The 12,628-nt window shown below is 40.1% G+C and overlaps 1 protein-coding gene across 3 annotated transcripts; it reads left to right on the top strand.

Annotated features, from left to right (window-relative positions):
- The first annotated feature begins 844 nt into the window (after positions 1–844).
- LOC121687873 lies at positions 845–7,905 on the top strand. 3 transcript variants are annotated; one of them, XM_042067015.1, is made up of 6 exons: positions 845–1,311; positions 2,575–2,643; positions 2,742–3,062; positions 3,152–3,448; positions 3,661–3,712; positions 7,582–7,905. In XM_042067015.1, the coding sequence occupies exons 2-6, from the start codon at positions 2,598–2,600 to the stop codon at positions 7,673–7,675; spliced, it is 810 nt and encodes a 269-aa protein (XP_041922949.1). In that variant the 5' UTR covers positions 845–1,311; positions 2,575–2,597; the 3' UTR covers positions 7,676–7,905. The 3 variants fall into 3 exon arrangements, with proteins under 3 accessions (XP_041922949.1, XP_041922948.1, XP_041922950.1); XM_042067014.1 differs by lacking the exon at positions 3,661–3,712; XM_042067016.1 differs by lacking the exons at positions 3,661–3,712; positions 7,582–7,905 and adding an exon at positions 3,815–3,875.
- Positions 7,906–12,628: the final 4,723 nt, after the last annotated feature.

The raw sequence follows: 12,628 nt of genomic DNA, 5'->3' as shown, positions 1-12,628 counted from the left end.
CCAAATACAGACCTATTTAATGGAGAGGTATAGTGAGGATATAACTATATATACCGATGCAATTAAACTAACTGATAAAAGAATGGGTGTTGCTTATGTCATTCCAAAATTAAACATTAAAGTTGGAAAAAGAATCAGTGATGATTTAGCAGTTCACACAGCGGAATTGATTGCTGTGTGGCTAGCTTTGCTTTGGGTGGAGGTCAATAGGCCAAGGAAGGCAGTAATTGCTTCAGATTCCAGCTCAGCTTTGATCAGTATTAAAACATTTCAGTCAAAGTCAAGGCAGGACATTGTGTATGATATACTGAAAGTTGCAAATAATCTAGTAAAGTCAGGAATTGCTATAACTCTGGTATGGGTACCAGCTCGTATAGGAGTTATAGGAAATGAGTTAGCAGATTACATTACATTACATTTGGCTGACGCTTTTTTAACCAAAGCGACTTTTTTAACCAAAGCGACTAACAACATGGTTGATACATAATGGTTGATAAAAGTGCTAAGCAAGCAGCTAGACATTCTAATGTAGATGTTGAAGTAAACTACAGCAAAGCAGAAATTAAAAGTATGGTCAAAAACATAGTTAAGGGTAAATGGCAAACATTATGGGCAGACTGGAAGACAGTTCTATAATATTCAGAATAAAGTGGGAAAGAGCAGAAATACGAATAGAAGCAAGGAGGAGGAGGATGTATTTTCTAGAATGAGGTATGGACACACACGTCTAAATAAAACTTTGTTAATAATGAAGAAGCATGCTGATGGCAACTGTGAATTCTGTGGTAGTCCAAAGACTATAGAGCATGTTATTTTACACTGTAACAAATAACAGGAAGAAAGACAAAGACTAGTCTCACAATTACAAGGAGAACAGCTGAGGCTAAACTTAGAAGAAATTCTGCAAAGAAACACAGGGGAAATGTGTGTAAACTATGTAATTGGCTTCCTGAGGAATACAGGACTAATTAAAAGAATTTAGTATGATCTTTTGTTTTGTTTTGTTTGTTTTGTTTTGTTTGCATCCTATTAGGAAAGGTTAGACTCCAGTACCACACTCCAGTCCAGTTGGTGGCGGTAATGCACCATTAAAGTTAGTTGCCAACCGCCATAAAAACCGAAAGAAGAAGAAGAAGAAGAAGAAGAAGAAGATGATGGCTCTTCATTTAGCATCGTCAGCCACGTTGTTCCAGTCAGCAGACAGAATCTGATTATAAACTGATATTTACATTTACTCAAGAGGGACAGTAGAGACTTTTTTCTTCTTTGGCAATAATAGAGATAACCTTTTCAAGACATTGGCCACATAAGGTAAGGTTTTTAACAGTGGTAGAAACTTCCTAACATGCTAACTGGAGTTAACAATGTTTGTGTTGTAAAAAGTTGATATAATTTCTGCTGTATGTTCCATAACACATAACTATAGACCTTCACTTGACCTATAGGCCTTTACTTCAACATTAAATTGAAGAAGATACCAACTATAGTTGTTTGATAAAAGCAGACCACAAAAAGTGTTTTAAGTTGGTCTCTCTTTTGTTTGAAACTGGTGGGACATTGCTGACAGGGTTTAGTATTCCTCATATCCTATCTTGATTTTTATCAACTTGTCTTCCCAATGAGGATTTTATTTTTCACCTCACTCAGGTCTGTGTGATCAGATCTGTTGTTGTAATTTTCCATTGCACAACTTTCATTGACATTCCTGTGGGTGAAAATCACGTGACAATGAAAAAAACACCCGAAGGCCTAACAGAAGCACATGCACTCTCATAGTCTTTTCACCTCCTCAGCTGCTAGTGCACTACGCTTGACTATGCGCTTTCACTGCCATACCAACAAGCTTTGTTCTTTGGCGCTGTGGTCAAATTGTAGGTTTGGTACCGCATAAATACGGCTTTGGGGGCCTGGTGGTGACTGCTCTCTCCTTTTGTTTCACTTGCATTATGTTCAATAATCCCTGGTATGTCCCTGCTTGCTTAGCCTGACATTGTCATACTCAATTCTAGTCAGAATTTGAGTCTGATACTGCTCCATTGGGATGTGATTATGGGGCGTGTTTTTCAACCGATACAGTGGGGGAAATGCCTCTGCACTCACCAGTCAGAGCAACGAAATAGCTTACCTTGAGCTATAGGAAGAACACCCGAACCATCCACAAATGCCTTCACATTGTTATCTGGTCGTTTTTAAAGGAACCGTATATAAGAAATATATTTCAATTAATCATAAAATGGCCCTGATATGTCACTAGACATTAAGAAATCGAGTTCATTTCAAATACTTATATCACTGACAACAGTAGTCCGGCCAGGATATTGTTACCCTCCACCTATCTACTAATAACAAAGTCAGTAGTGTTTCGGCATCCGGGTTGCCAGCTCTGCCAGTCAGGGGGGAGGGGGAGGGGATACACTGCTCTACAGTATTTTGAAAGTGATTGCAGTACCAGTTTTAGCCACAATCTTACATATGGTTCTTTTAAAGTTATTGCACTGTCAAGATCTTGACAGAGCAACATGATTGCTTCACTTGCATTATGTTCAATAATCCCTGGTATGTCCATGCTTGCAGTCTTTTCTACAGGACTTCACTGTATGCACCTCTCAGGGATCATGGGAATCTTGATTATCTTGACAACAAGTTAGTGTCTACTGATTAAATGAAGAACTTAATTGTCATATAGAGGGTTTTTTGTTGTTGTGAAAAAAAAACTTCATGTATATCTACTTCCCTCACAGTTCTGCTTGCAGACCTCTCTACCACACTTGATATAAAGAAAATAAATGCCACGTTCAACACAACTGTGAGCTTGCCTTGTGAGAAGCCTTGTAGAGGTGATGTTAAATGGATCAAAGTGAGACCTGTTCCTTTCAGAACAATTGCTATCTGTAAAAATGGACTTTGTACTGTCAAAGAAAAAGATTTTGAGAACAGAGCGACACATATTCTCTCTGGGAACATCTCCCTCTCGCTCCAGCAAGTGGCACTTGGAGACGAGGGATGGTATGAAGGCTACTGTGATGACAAAGTTATTTGTGATATTACACTGAGCCTTTTACGTAAGTCAGACTTAATACCGGTAATGTCCTTTTCAATTGAAAATTCTATGCATCTTCACATTTATTAGTTTTACTCTTTTTCCAAATAGCTCACCACAAGAGTGTCTCGGTCCTGGTTGGTGATCCTCTGATCATCAATCTTCTAAGTTCAGAGCCAGTGAGAGTGACGTTTCGCAAGGCAGGTCTGAGCAACTCCACTGATAAGCTGATTTGTATTGTGGAGGAAGCTGTGCCCTTATGCGTCAGAGAATACACCAGATGTTCTGCCCAGAGCCACTTTGTGATGTTTGCTGATGTGACTCAATCTGATGTGGGAGTGTTCACTGTGACGCATAGCAAGACCAAGAGAATCTTCAACACAGTCAATGTTGCAGTCAAAGATGACTGTAAGTACAACCTGGGCTTCTCTTACCTGTATTAATGCATGATATCTTACCTTCTCTTACCTGTATTAATGCATGATATCTTACCTTCTCTTACCTGTATTAATGCATGATATCTTACCTTCTCTTAACTGTATTAATGCATGATACTGTTTGAGAAAGGAGCTATACCATATATTATCTCTTTCCACATGCGTGTATCTTGATGAATACAGTGAAAAAAAAAGGTGAATGCAGATGTTGGTACTTCCAGGGAAACTATATCAGGTATATTTTTGCAGTATGCTTAGTTTTTATTCATATTCACCGCAGTGAATTGCAGGATCACTTACTCTGATCACTTACTCACATGTACGGTGTTCATTTTAGGACATCCTCAGACTCAGGTGTCAGACTCAGAAAAACATCGGTCATCTTCAGACAAAACAGCCTCAGCGTCAGAAAAACCTCTGTCATCTTCAGACAAAACTGCATCAGCGTCAGAAAAACTTCTGTCATCTTCAGACAAAACTGCCTCAGCGTCAGAAAAACCAGACTCAGGTGTCAGACTCAGAAAAACATCTGTCATTTTCAGACAAAACTGCCTCAGCTTCAGAAAAACTTCTGTCATCTTCAGACAAAACTGCCTCAGCGTAAGAAAAACCTCTGTCATCCTCAGATAAAACTGCTTCAAACCAAACTGCCTCAGAAAAAGTGGAGTCAGGTCTCAGAAAAAACGCTGTCAGAAAAAGTGGAGTCAGGTCTCAGAAAATCAGGTCTCAGAAAAAACGCTGTCAGAAAAAACAGAGTCAGACGAAAAAGTCTCAAATGAAAAGTTATTGTGGGGACAGAAGAAGACGACGGATACAGAACGGTGAGTTTAATATTATGCTTAATACGTTATTCTGTCACTGGCAGGGATTTCACGACAGCTGTGGTAGCCCCTTGCGTTGGCCGTGAAGCCCCTTTGAAAATCATAGGTTTACAGGCCACGGTGGCCTTGGTGCCCCCTTCTTTCAATATTCTGCTTTGTGTCCTACTAATAGCGATTTTTATTTAGCCTGCGGCCTGTCAAAATAATCTTCGCATTCACAGCGCAAATTAATTTAGTCTTTTACGCAGTGGAGAAAGTGACATCGCAAGAAAGTGCGTCCAAATTCACCCATTGTTCTCAGTTGAACTACTCGCGAAGTAGCCTATTCATCACACAGACATCACAAGTGATGTCACATGAAAGAGCTTTTTCTCAGCTTTTAAACGATGTTAGGCCGATAATTGCTGTGTTGAACGGTTCGCGAGAAAAGTAAATAATATAATTCAATTTAATCATACATTCTACTGAAGGTTTTGCGTCCATGATCTCCCTACCCATTCATCTCGGTGGAATACTTTACGAACCCTTCTTTTAACACATGACAAACCACATATCAGAATAAACAGCAGACCTTACCGAACATAAAGGTGTAAAGCGGTCCCCTGTACGGTTAGCCGTTCCAGAGTAATCCAGTTTTGAATTTGCAGTAAATTTCGACATGCATTGATGTCTCCAAATTTGGGCTTTAAGTTTTACAATGTGTTTAAATTGTTCCACATGATTTCATAACGGGCCAAATACAAAATAAATGTTACAAATATCGCCTAGATATTGGTAAATCAGAGGACAGCTGACTAAGAGTTTGTTAAAGTAGCCTGATCACAAAGACCTGATTTTCTGAGACCTGACTCCACTTTTTCTGACAGCGTTTTTTCTGAGACCTGACTCCACTTTTTCTGACAGCGTTTTTTCTGAGACCTGACTCCTTAGAGATGTTTTTCTGAGGCAGTTTGGTTTGAAGCAGTTTTGTCTGAAGATGACCGATGTTTGAGTCTGAGGATGTCCTAAAATGAACACCGTACACATGTATACTCGTCACTGGCATATAATCACACCACAAATTAACAATGTAATTGTTGTATTTATCAAAGTATCTTGTATAGTGATATTTCCACATGTTTCTGAGTATATTAAGATATATATAAATATATATACTTAGCACAAAAAGTAAGGAAATTTGTGTTTGCTAGATTATTTCTCTGTGGCAGTGTTGTAGTCAAGTCACTATGCCTCGAGTCCAAGTCCAGGTTCGAGTCCCCAGTGTTCAAGTCCAAGTCATTAAAAAAAAAATTCCAAGTCAAGTCCACTACTCATCCGAGTCAAGTCCCAGTCGAGTCACTATTGATCCACGTCGAGTCCGAGTTGAGTCCCTATCGATCAAGTCGTGTCCAAGTCCAGTACTAAAGTAAGCTTACATGTCGTTCCATTTTTTCCCATTGCAGATGAAATACTTAAAAGCAAAACTGACAACGGACGGTCTCCAAGCAGGGGTGCCATCACTTGTGTGAAAGTAGTATTGCCCAATTTCTTGCCAAACCCAATGTGTTTTATTTATTATATCGGAGAGAATACCATACCATAGCCTACCATAGCCTATAGGCCTACTCATAATAAATGAGCAATCCACATCCCGATCACACAGGCCATTAAGTTACATTATGCTGTTACTGACTGCTGACAATTGTACTCTGTAGATGGACGTTGGAGTAGGCCTATGTTGTAAGAGTGTGGATCATAAAAGGGCCTCCCCCGGGCATTTTTGGCTACTTGCAACTGCATAATGTTATCACTTCACTGACACTATGGAGACATATTTCATGTCAACCATGGAGATGAAAACTAGCTTTCGGTTAACGGAGATGCAGATCATCTGCCTAATTAATTTCTTTGAGCAACAGGCCATATTCTACGTTCATTTCAGCGAGATGAGTGAAATAAATATTTTTTTTAAGCTGCCATCGCTGTAGGCTACTATTTTCTACGATATTATAGTATAGTATTATATTATAGTACGATATATGTTAGAAATAGAACAAGATGCTATTTCCTTTTTTTTCGTGTAGTGGATTAGGCTATCAAATCGCTCGTTTGAACAGTAACAGTAATCCACTTCATTCGTGGTTTTAAATATAGTTGTTTTTGGCCTACCCACGAGAGGTTCAATTTGTCAGTTTCACTTGCGCAGACACGTACATTGACACTCTACATTGACACTCTACTAGGCTACAATTTAATGTTAGGCTATGCTTCTATATTTTATGACACCAAAATTAGGAAGTATGCTATATCTTGATCGGGGAAACTTTTAGTTTATTTTTCTTTCGATCCGATAATAGCCTGCTGCAAATTAACAGACAGAAGCACGGCATGGCACGCCCCAAATGAAAATGAATGAATGGAACCTTGCTTCTCGCGTCAGTCAGGAAAAACACTGTTCACCAAGTCATGATGATCAGCTATTGGCGCGGTCCAGCAGCAGTGTGTGATGTTTAGCCTAGGCTGAGTGTAATCTTAGGTCATGTCATGTATGAGAACTAGTATTGCCTGGCAATACTACATTGAAATGGCGGCGACCATGTCTCCAGGCATTTTGGTGTTAAAGTTAACGTTAGTTTGCTTTGCATGTGAACATTACGTGACTTGCGATGTATGACACGAAGCAGCAGCCTAACATTCCCTTGCACTAAAATTAGTATTACAAATAATTCAGATCATATAGCAAATTATAGCCTAATGACATACTACAATTAAAGCCTTATGATATATTACAAAAAAAAGTCGAGTCCTTGACGAGTCATCGCGAGTGCGAATGCACGAGTCATTCAGTGCTCAAGTCCAAGTCAAGTCACGAGTCTCTAAATTTATCTCATGACTCGGACACGAGTCCGAGTCTCGGACTCGAGTACTACAACACTGCTCTGTGGTAACAATGCTTTTTGGCAATAAAAAAAGCTGTTTGGCAATGGCAGAGAAGATTTGGCAATGTTTCATGGGCGCAACCCACATATTCAGCGCTGCTGCTCATCCCACTAATGCATGTTCCTTACAAATGGGGCACTATTTGAAAGGGAACTAAACAGGCTTTCCAGCGGTATAAGATTTATTTACCACAGACAAATAATCTACCAAATACAAATTTCCTTACTTTTTGTGCTAAGTTTAGTATAGTATAGTATAGTAGTATAGTATATCACTGAAGCCCCATGAAACTTGTGTATGAGACTATGGAATTAGACTTACTTCCGTCCCTTTACTTGTATTGACATGTTTTCAAATTCTCCAGATACTTGTCTGCTATGTACTACTCCCGGGCATATCATCCTGGTCGTTGTGGCTTTCATCCTGACCTTCTTCTGGCACATTATTGCTTTCGCTAAAAGAACATGGGGTAGAATTGCAAATCGTGTTCAGAACAGAAGAAAAAGGCATCCCACTCCAACCAACCCAAAGTGTTCCAGGGGAAAGGAGGAGATGAATAGTTTAGCCTAATGGAAAATCTCCATATTGACGAAAGCCTTAGTACTCACAGTGCTCTTGTTTGTAAGTATAAGTATATATACTCTTTTGATCCCGTGATGGAAATCTGGTCTCTGCATTTATCCCAATCCGTGAAACACACTCAGCACACAGTGAGCCCACAGTGAGGTGAAGCACACACTAATCCCGGCGCTGTGAGCTGCCTGCATCAACAGCGGCGCTCGGGGAGCAGTGAGGGGTTAGGTGCCTTGCTCAAGGGCACTTCAGCCATTCCTACTGGTCGGTGTTCGAACCGGCAACCCTCCGGTTACAAGTCCGAAGCCCTAACCAGTAGGCCACGGCTGCCCCATATATATATATACACATACATGCATTATAAATGCATTTGAACTGTAAAGTCACTGTTTTCAGCTTCCTGATGGTCTTGGCTCTCATCACCTTGCTGGGGGCCTCTCCTAGACATGGCAACCGCACAGCCTGAAGCAAAGCAACACATGTTAAAATAATATGTAAGAAGGGTGTCACTTGTGTTCAAGCCTCTTTGGTAGCTCACAGTCCAGGACCATATGATCAGAAAGACAGGCTGGGCTACTTCTAGGAGGCTAAACCCAGGGATGACCGGAGCACTCCGAATACTTTTAAACTTTTTTTACTGTGGTGCAAATAATTGACTGACGTTTCGACACATTGCCTCAGGGTCAATAGTCACATGTCAACATAAGTCATTGCATGGATATGTTTCAGCTTAAATGCTCGCTGCCTGCCAACGGCCTTCTACACAGCACAGCATCTTCCAGCAGTCTGCTCAAGCATCTCTCTCAACTTCTAGCAGAGGAGTGTCACCTTTAGTCTCCCACTTGTCCACACACCAACTCCCTTTGCCCCGGATGCCTCGCTCTTGTTGCAATGGACTGAATAATATTTTTCGACGCAAACCAATTGGACTAATTTAACATGTAATTTTCTTAATTATTATTTATTTTATTTTATTTCATTTTGATTTTTTACTTTTTATTATTTGTTCATTTGTTTGTTGTTTGTCTTGTATGTCTTGGTGTCACTGGTATGCTGGTAACTAGATAGATAGATACTTTATTGATCCCCAAGGGGAAATTCAAGGTCTCAGTAGCATACAGACATCACACACAACATGCACTTACAGCAGAAATGGTAAATATAAGTATAAACATATAACAAAACTCCACTATACAATAGAGACAGTAGAAGATAAGAAAAAACAAAACTAAATACTAAATATACTATATAAATTAAATTTAAAAAAATCCACGGTGTGCTTGAGGGTGATCAAGCATGCCTATGACACATAGTTGCTTGAGGTTGATCAAGAATGGAACTATGCTGCTCTATCCGGCATCTTTTGTCTTGTGTCAGTCTTGTATGCGGAGTGCTTTGGGTTGTGCATACAAAAATGTGCTATATAAATAAAAATGACTTGACTTGACCACAAGGAAATACCTGGACTGAATACCTGAAAAATCAGCGGCCCTGCCAGTCACTGAAAAATGTGCCCATCGGATAGAAACATTATTAAACATCCCAAAGACTTGCAGAAGATTGACCATTCCTGACCAGTACATAGAATGGTCAGATTGTATCTTGCATTCCACAGATCCAAAGCTTCTGAGGAAGAATGTTGAATACTTAGTAGAATCAGAGAAGAAAAGGCTCTGCTTTTAGTTACAACCAGTCTCCAATCACTCATTCCATTTCTGCAATCCACAGGACATCATTCAGAGATTCCCACTCACACACTTCGGAGATTCCCACTCACACACTTCGGAGATTCCCACTCACACACCTTTTACCTTTTGATTTGTCCTCCGTCTTCCTCCTCCCCTCCACGGCTCTCAATCTGTCCTTCTGATTGACTCGCTGTCCCCTGAGAACAGACAGAAAATAGTGGTGGGACAAGATGACAGGAAATGAAAGGAACAGGAAAAGTCCTGACTGTAGGCTTCCTTCTGCCTTGATGCAAGCCGCACCTCACCTTCGTCATGGTTGAGTCCTGAAGCTACAATAGAACAACAGAACAGCCTAAAGATTTAATTGATTGGGCGCTGCTTTGGAGCGAAGGGGGATGTTTATATGGTGGTTGGTCCTCCCGTGGAAAAATACCTTAATACGGGGGGCTCCCTGTTGAGAGTACTTTCAAAGTTGCTCACTGTTGGAATTTTTCAGCATAATTGACTCTGGGGGTTCACAGAAGAATGAGTAATTATTTATGTATTGATCTGTTTACATGTTGTCTCATGCTTTTAATACGTTTCTTCAACCTTGAAAGTTGGCATCCTAAGGAAACACTGATTTCAATATCTATCGTGTGAGGAGGGGAGAGCAGTGGACTGCCTTGAAAGCTCATCAGCGAGGGCTTTGCCCCAGTGTAGCTGTAACACACACACACACACACACACACATTTTTGAATGGTTTCCTCCAGTGGCAAGTTAAAAAGGTAAAAATACAATCTCTTTCTCTGTGTGTGTGTGTGTGTGTGTGTGTGTGAGAGAGAGAGAGAGAAAGAGAGATAGTGTGTGCAGCTGTTTCTGTGTACTCATTCTTGAAACACTTTTTAATGACTCACATCAAACCACAGGGCCCATGGCTGGCAAGCTGCTTTGTGTTCTTTATTGTAGTTCTGAAAGAGATGACAATATAGTGAAGGTCTCTTTGGATTGCTAAAAGCACATGCCAATTAACATCTGAAACTGTGTGTGTGTGTGAGTGAAAAGGATGAGCATATAATAGCTCACATATTTTTAAGATACATTACTGTGTACCATTGTGAAATATCCATCCCTGTCCATATCACAGTAGGAATACAACTTGCAGTAGCCCTGACTGAATTTCCCTTTGATCAATAAAATTAAATATTTCCGTTTCGCTAATAACGCTAACCAATTAGTGTAACACTAATAAACTGAATTTACCATGCTGGCCAAAAAGACAAGATCTATGTGAGCAAGCACGGTGACAACAAGACATGAACAGTTTTCAGGTCAGGATGATGTTATGATACGGCATATGGTGTGTGGTACCTCTGTGTCAGAAAGACGTACATTCCCACAACATAATTCTCTGATGAAACACCTTTGATCAATTTTGCAAGACACATCTTCTGAACGACACAATACCTGCGTGTGTGTGAGACAGAGAAATAGATAGACAGATAGAGAGAGAGAGTGAGAGAGAATGAGAGAGAGAGAGAATCTGCTCTTTTCCTTTGTTATGTTTGAGAGTGTGATCGTGTGAGTGAGGAACCCATACTGCTCATAAATGCCAATGGGGGACTGAACTTGTGCTCACCCCTCTGTGCTCTTCCAGGGTGAACTGAGGCAGTGACTCCCTACTGCTGGGGAGGCAGATGAGTAGACCTCTGACATTATATCATGTGTCATCGGTCATACTGTCATACATACATACAGTACATTTATATAACCATGTGCCATTGTACAATGCACTGGATATATATTTCCATTAAAACGTTCTGGCATTTCATTGTACAGTAGTTTTTTGTATTTTTAATGAATGAGGCAGACAGTTTTATCTGATGTTGAGACCAGATGTGACCAACCTGCTTATGCTCTAGCTTCGGTCTACACATGCCGGCTGTGTTAGTCATGCCACCTCACATTAATGGAATCACAAGGGCTGTGTGGAAGGAGCTGACTTGACTTGAGATCTGCACTATTGCTTAGCCGTTTTATTATGCACAATTGAAACATATACAGTCTGATCACTTTGACACAAAGCACCCCCCCCCCACACACACACACACATAAAAACACACACATGTGGTACATCCAGTTCACAATTCAAACAGACACAGTCTGATGACTTTCACACAACACAATGCCAGGGCTCTGGTTTTAATCTAGCAATGAACAACTGATGTTACAGTATTATGACCGCCGCGCAGCGAAGCGGCCATACAGGAAGTTATAACGTTGGTGGGAAGGTTAAAAAAGTATTACATTTACTTCCTACCAATGTAATAAATCACTGATTTAGTGATATTATATCTGTTTTATCAGTTGTAAGGGTATACAGTAGTTGTCAATAATTGTCACCATCTAAACCATCTCATGACCATAAAACTTTGTACCCCCCCCCATCCTTTACTTATACCTCAACTTATTATTCATCACCTTTACTAGGAGCCAAGCAAAGCTATGTGGACACCGATTGTGATCTTTTGTTATTATTTCACTTAAATAAATGTCATAATTGCAGTCTGTGGCAGCCCTAGAACCATTTATATATAGTATAATATATAATTTTTGGAAATCCAAGTAGTGGAACATTGTCAAAATTGGCATCATTTGTGCATCTAGGTCAAAGGCCAAACATTTTACTTATGGCAGTTATACTGAACTGTTCATTGTGATATGCTAATTAGGTCATGTTTTCCATAAAAGGATGTAACTCGGTACATGTGTACAGTTTGGAGCTCTGAACATTTTCAGACATAAATCCATTATCAAAAACCCTAATGGTCGCTGAGGTAACCAGGGACGCATACAGTTTTGAAAATACCGAGGTCCAAAAACCAAGGACCCCCCCATAGCGATAACTGTACTAATGGACATTAAGTAGAGAGGGTGAAGGGAATGGGGGGAACATAAAAAAGAACCAATTTTGACCGTTGTGATTGTTAGAAGACGGAATGCTGAGATGGTTGGAGAATGTGGGAGTCAGCAAAAGTGCTTTGAATGGCAGGCATTGAAAAGAAGTTGCTGCAGTGGTCTTTGACTTGTATTATTATGACTGCCGCGCTAACAAAGTGGCGGTCATATAGGTTTAGTCAGATTTTTTTTTCTTTCGGATTTTTTTTTTT

Source organism: Alosa sapidissima, chromosome 17 (assembly GCF_018492685.1).
Source record: "Alosa sapidissima isolate fAloSap1 chromosome 17, fAloSap1.pri, whole genome shotgun sequence".
In the NCBI taxonomy this organism is placed as follows: Eukaryota; Metazoa; Chordata; class Actinopteri; order Clupeiformes; family Clupeidae; genus Alosa; species Alosa sapidissima.
This window is presented reverse-complemented; position numbering and strand designations above follow the sequence as displayed.

Bases quoted from the DNA above. Each gene is read 5' to 3' on its own strand.
- LOC121687873 (XM_042067014.1), top strand. From the start codon at position 2,598: ATGCACCTCTCAGGGATCATGGGAATCTTGATTATCTTGACAACAA. The intron at 2,644-2,741 runs GTTAGTGTCTAC...CTTCCCTCACAG, and splicing joins CTTGATTATCTTGACAACAA to TTCTGCTTGCAGACCTCTCT. The intron at 3,449-7,581 runs GTAAGTACAACC...CAAATTCTCCAG, and splicing joins TGTTGCAGTCAAAGATGACT to ATACTTGTCTGCTATGTACT.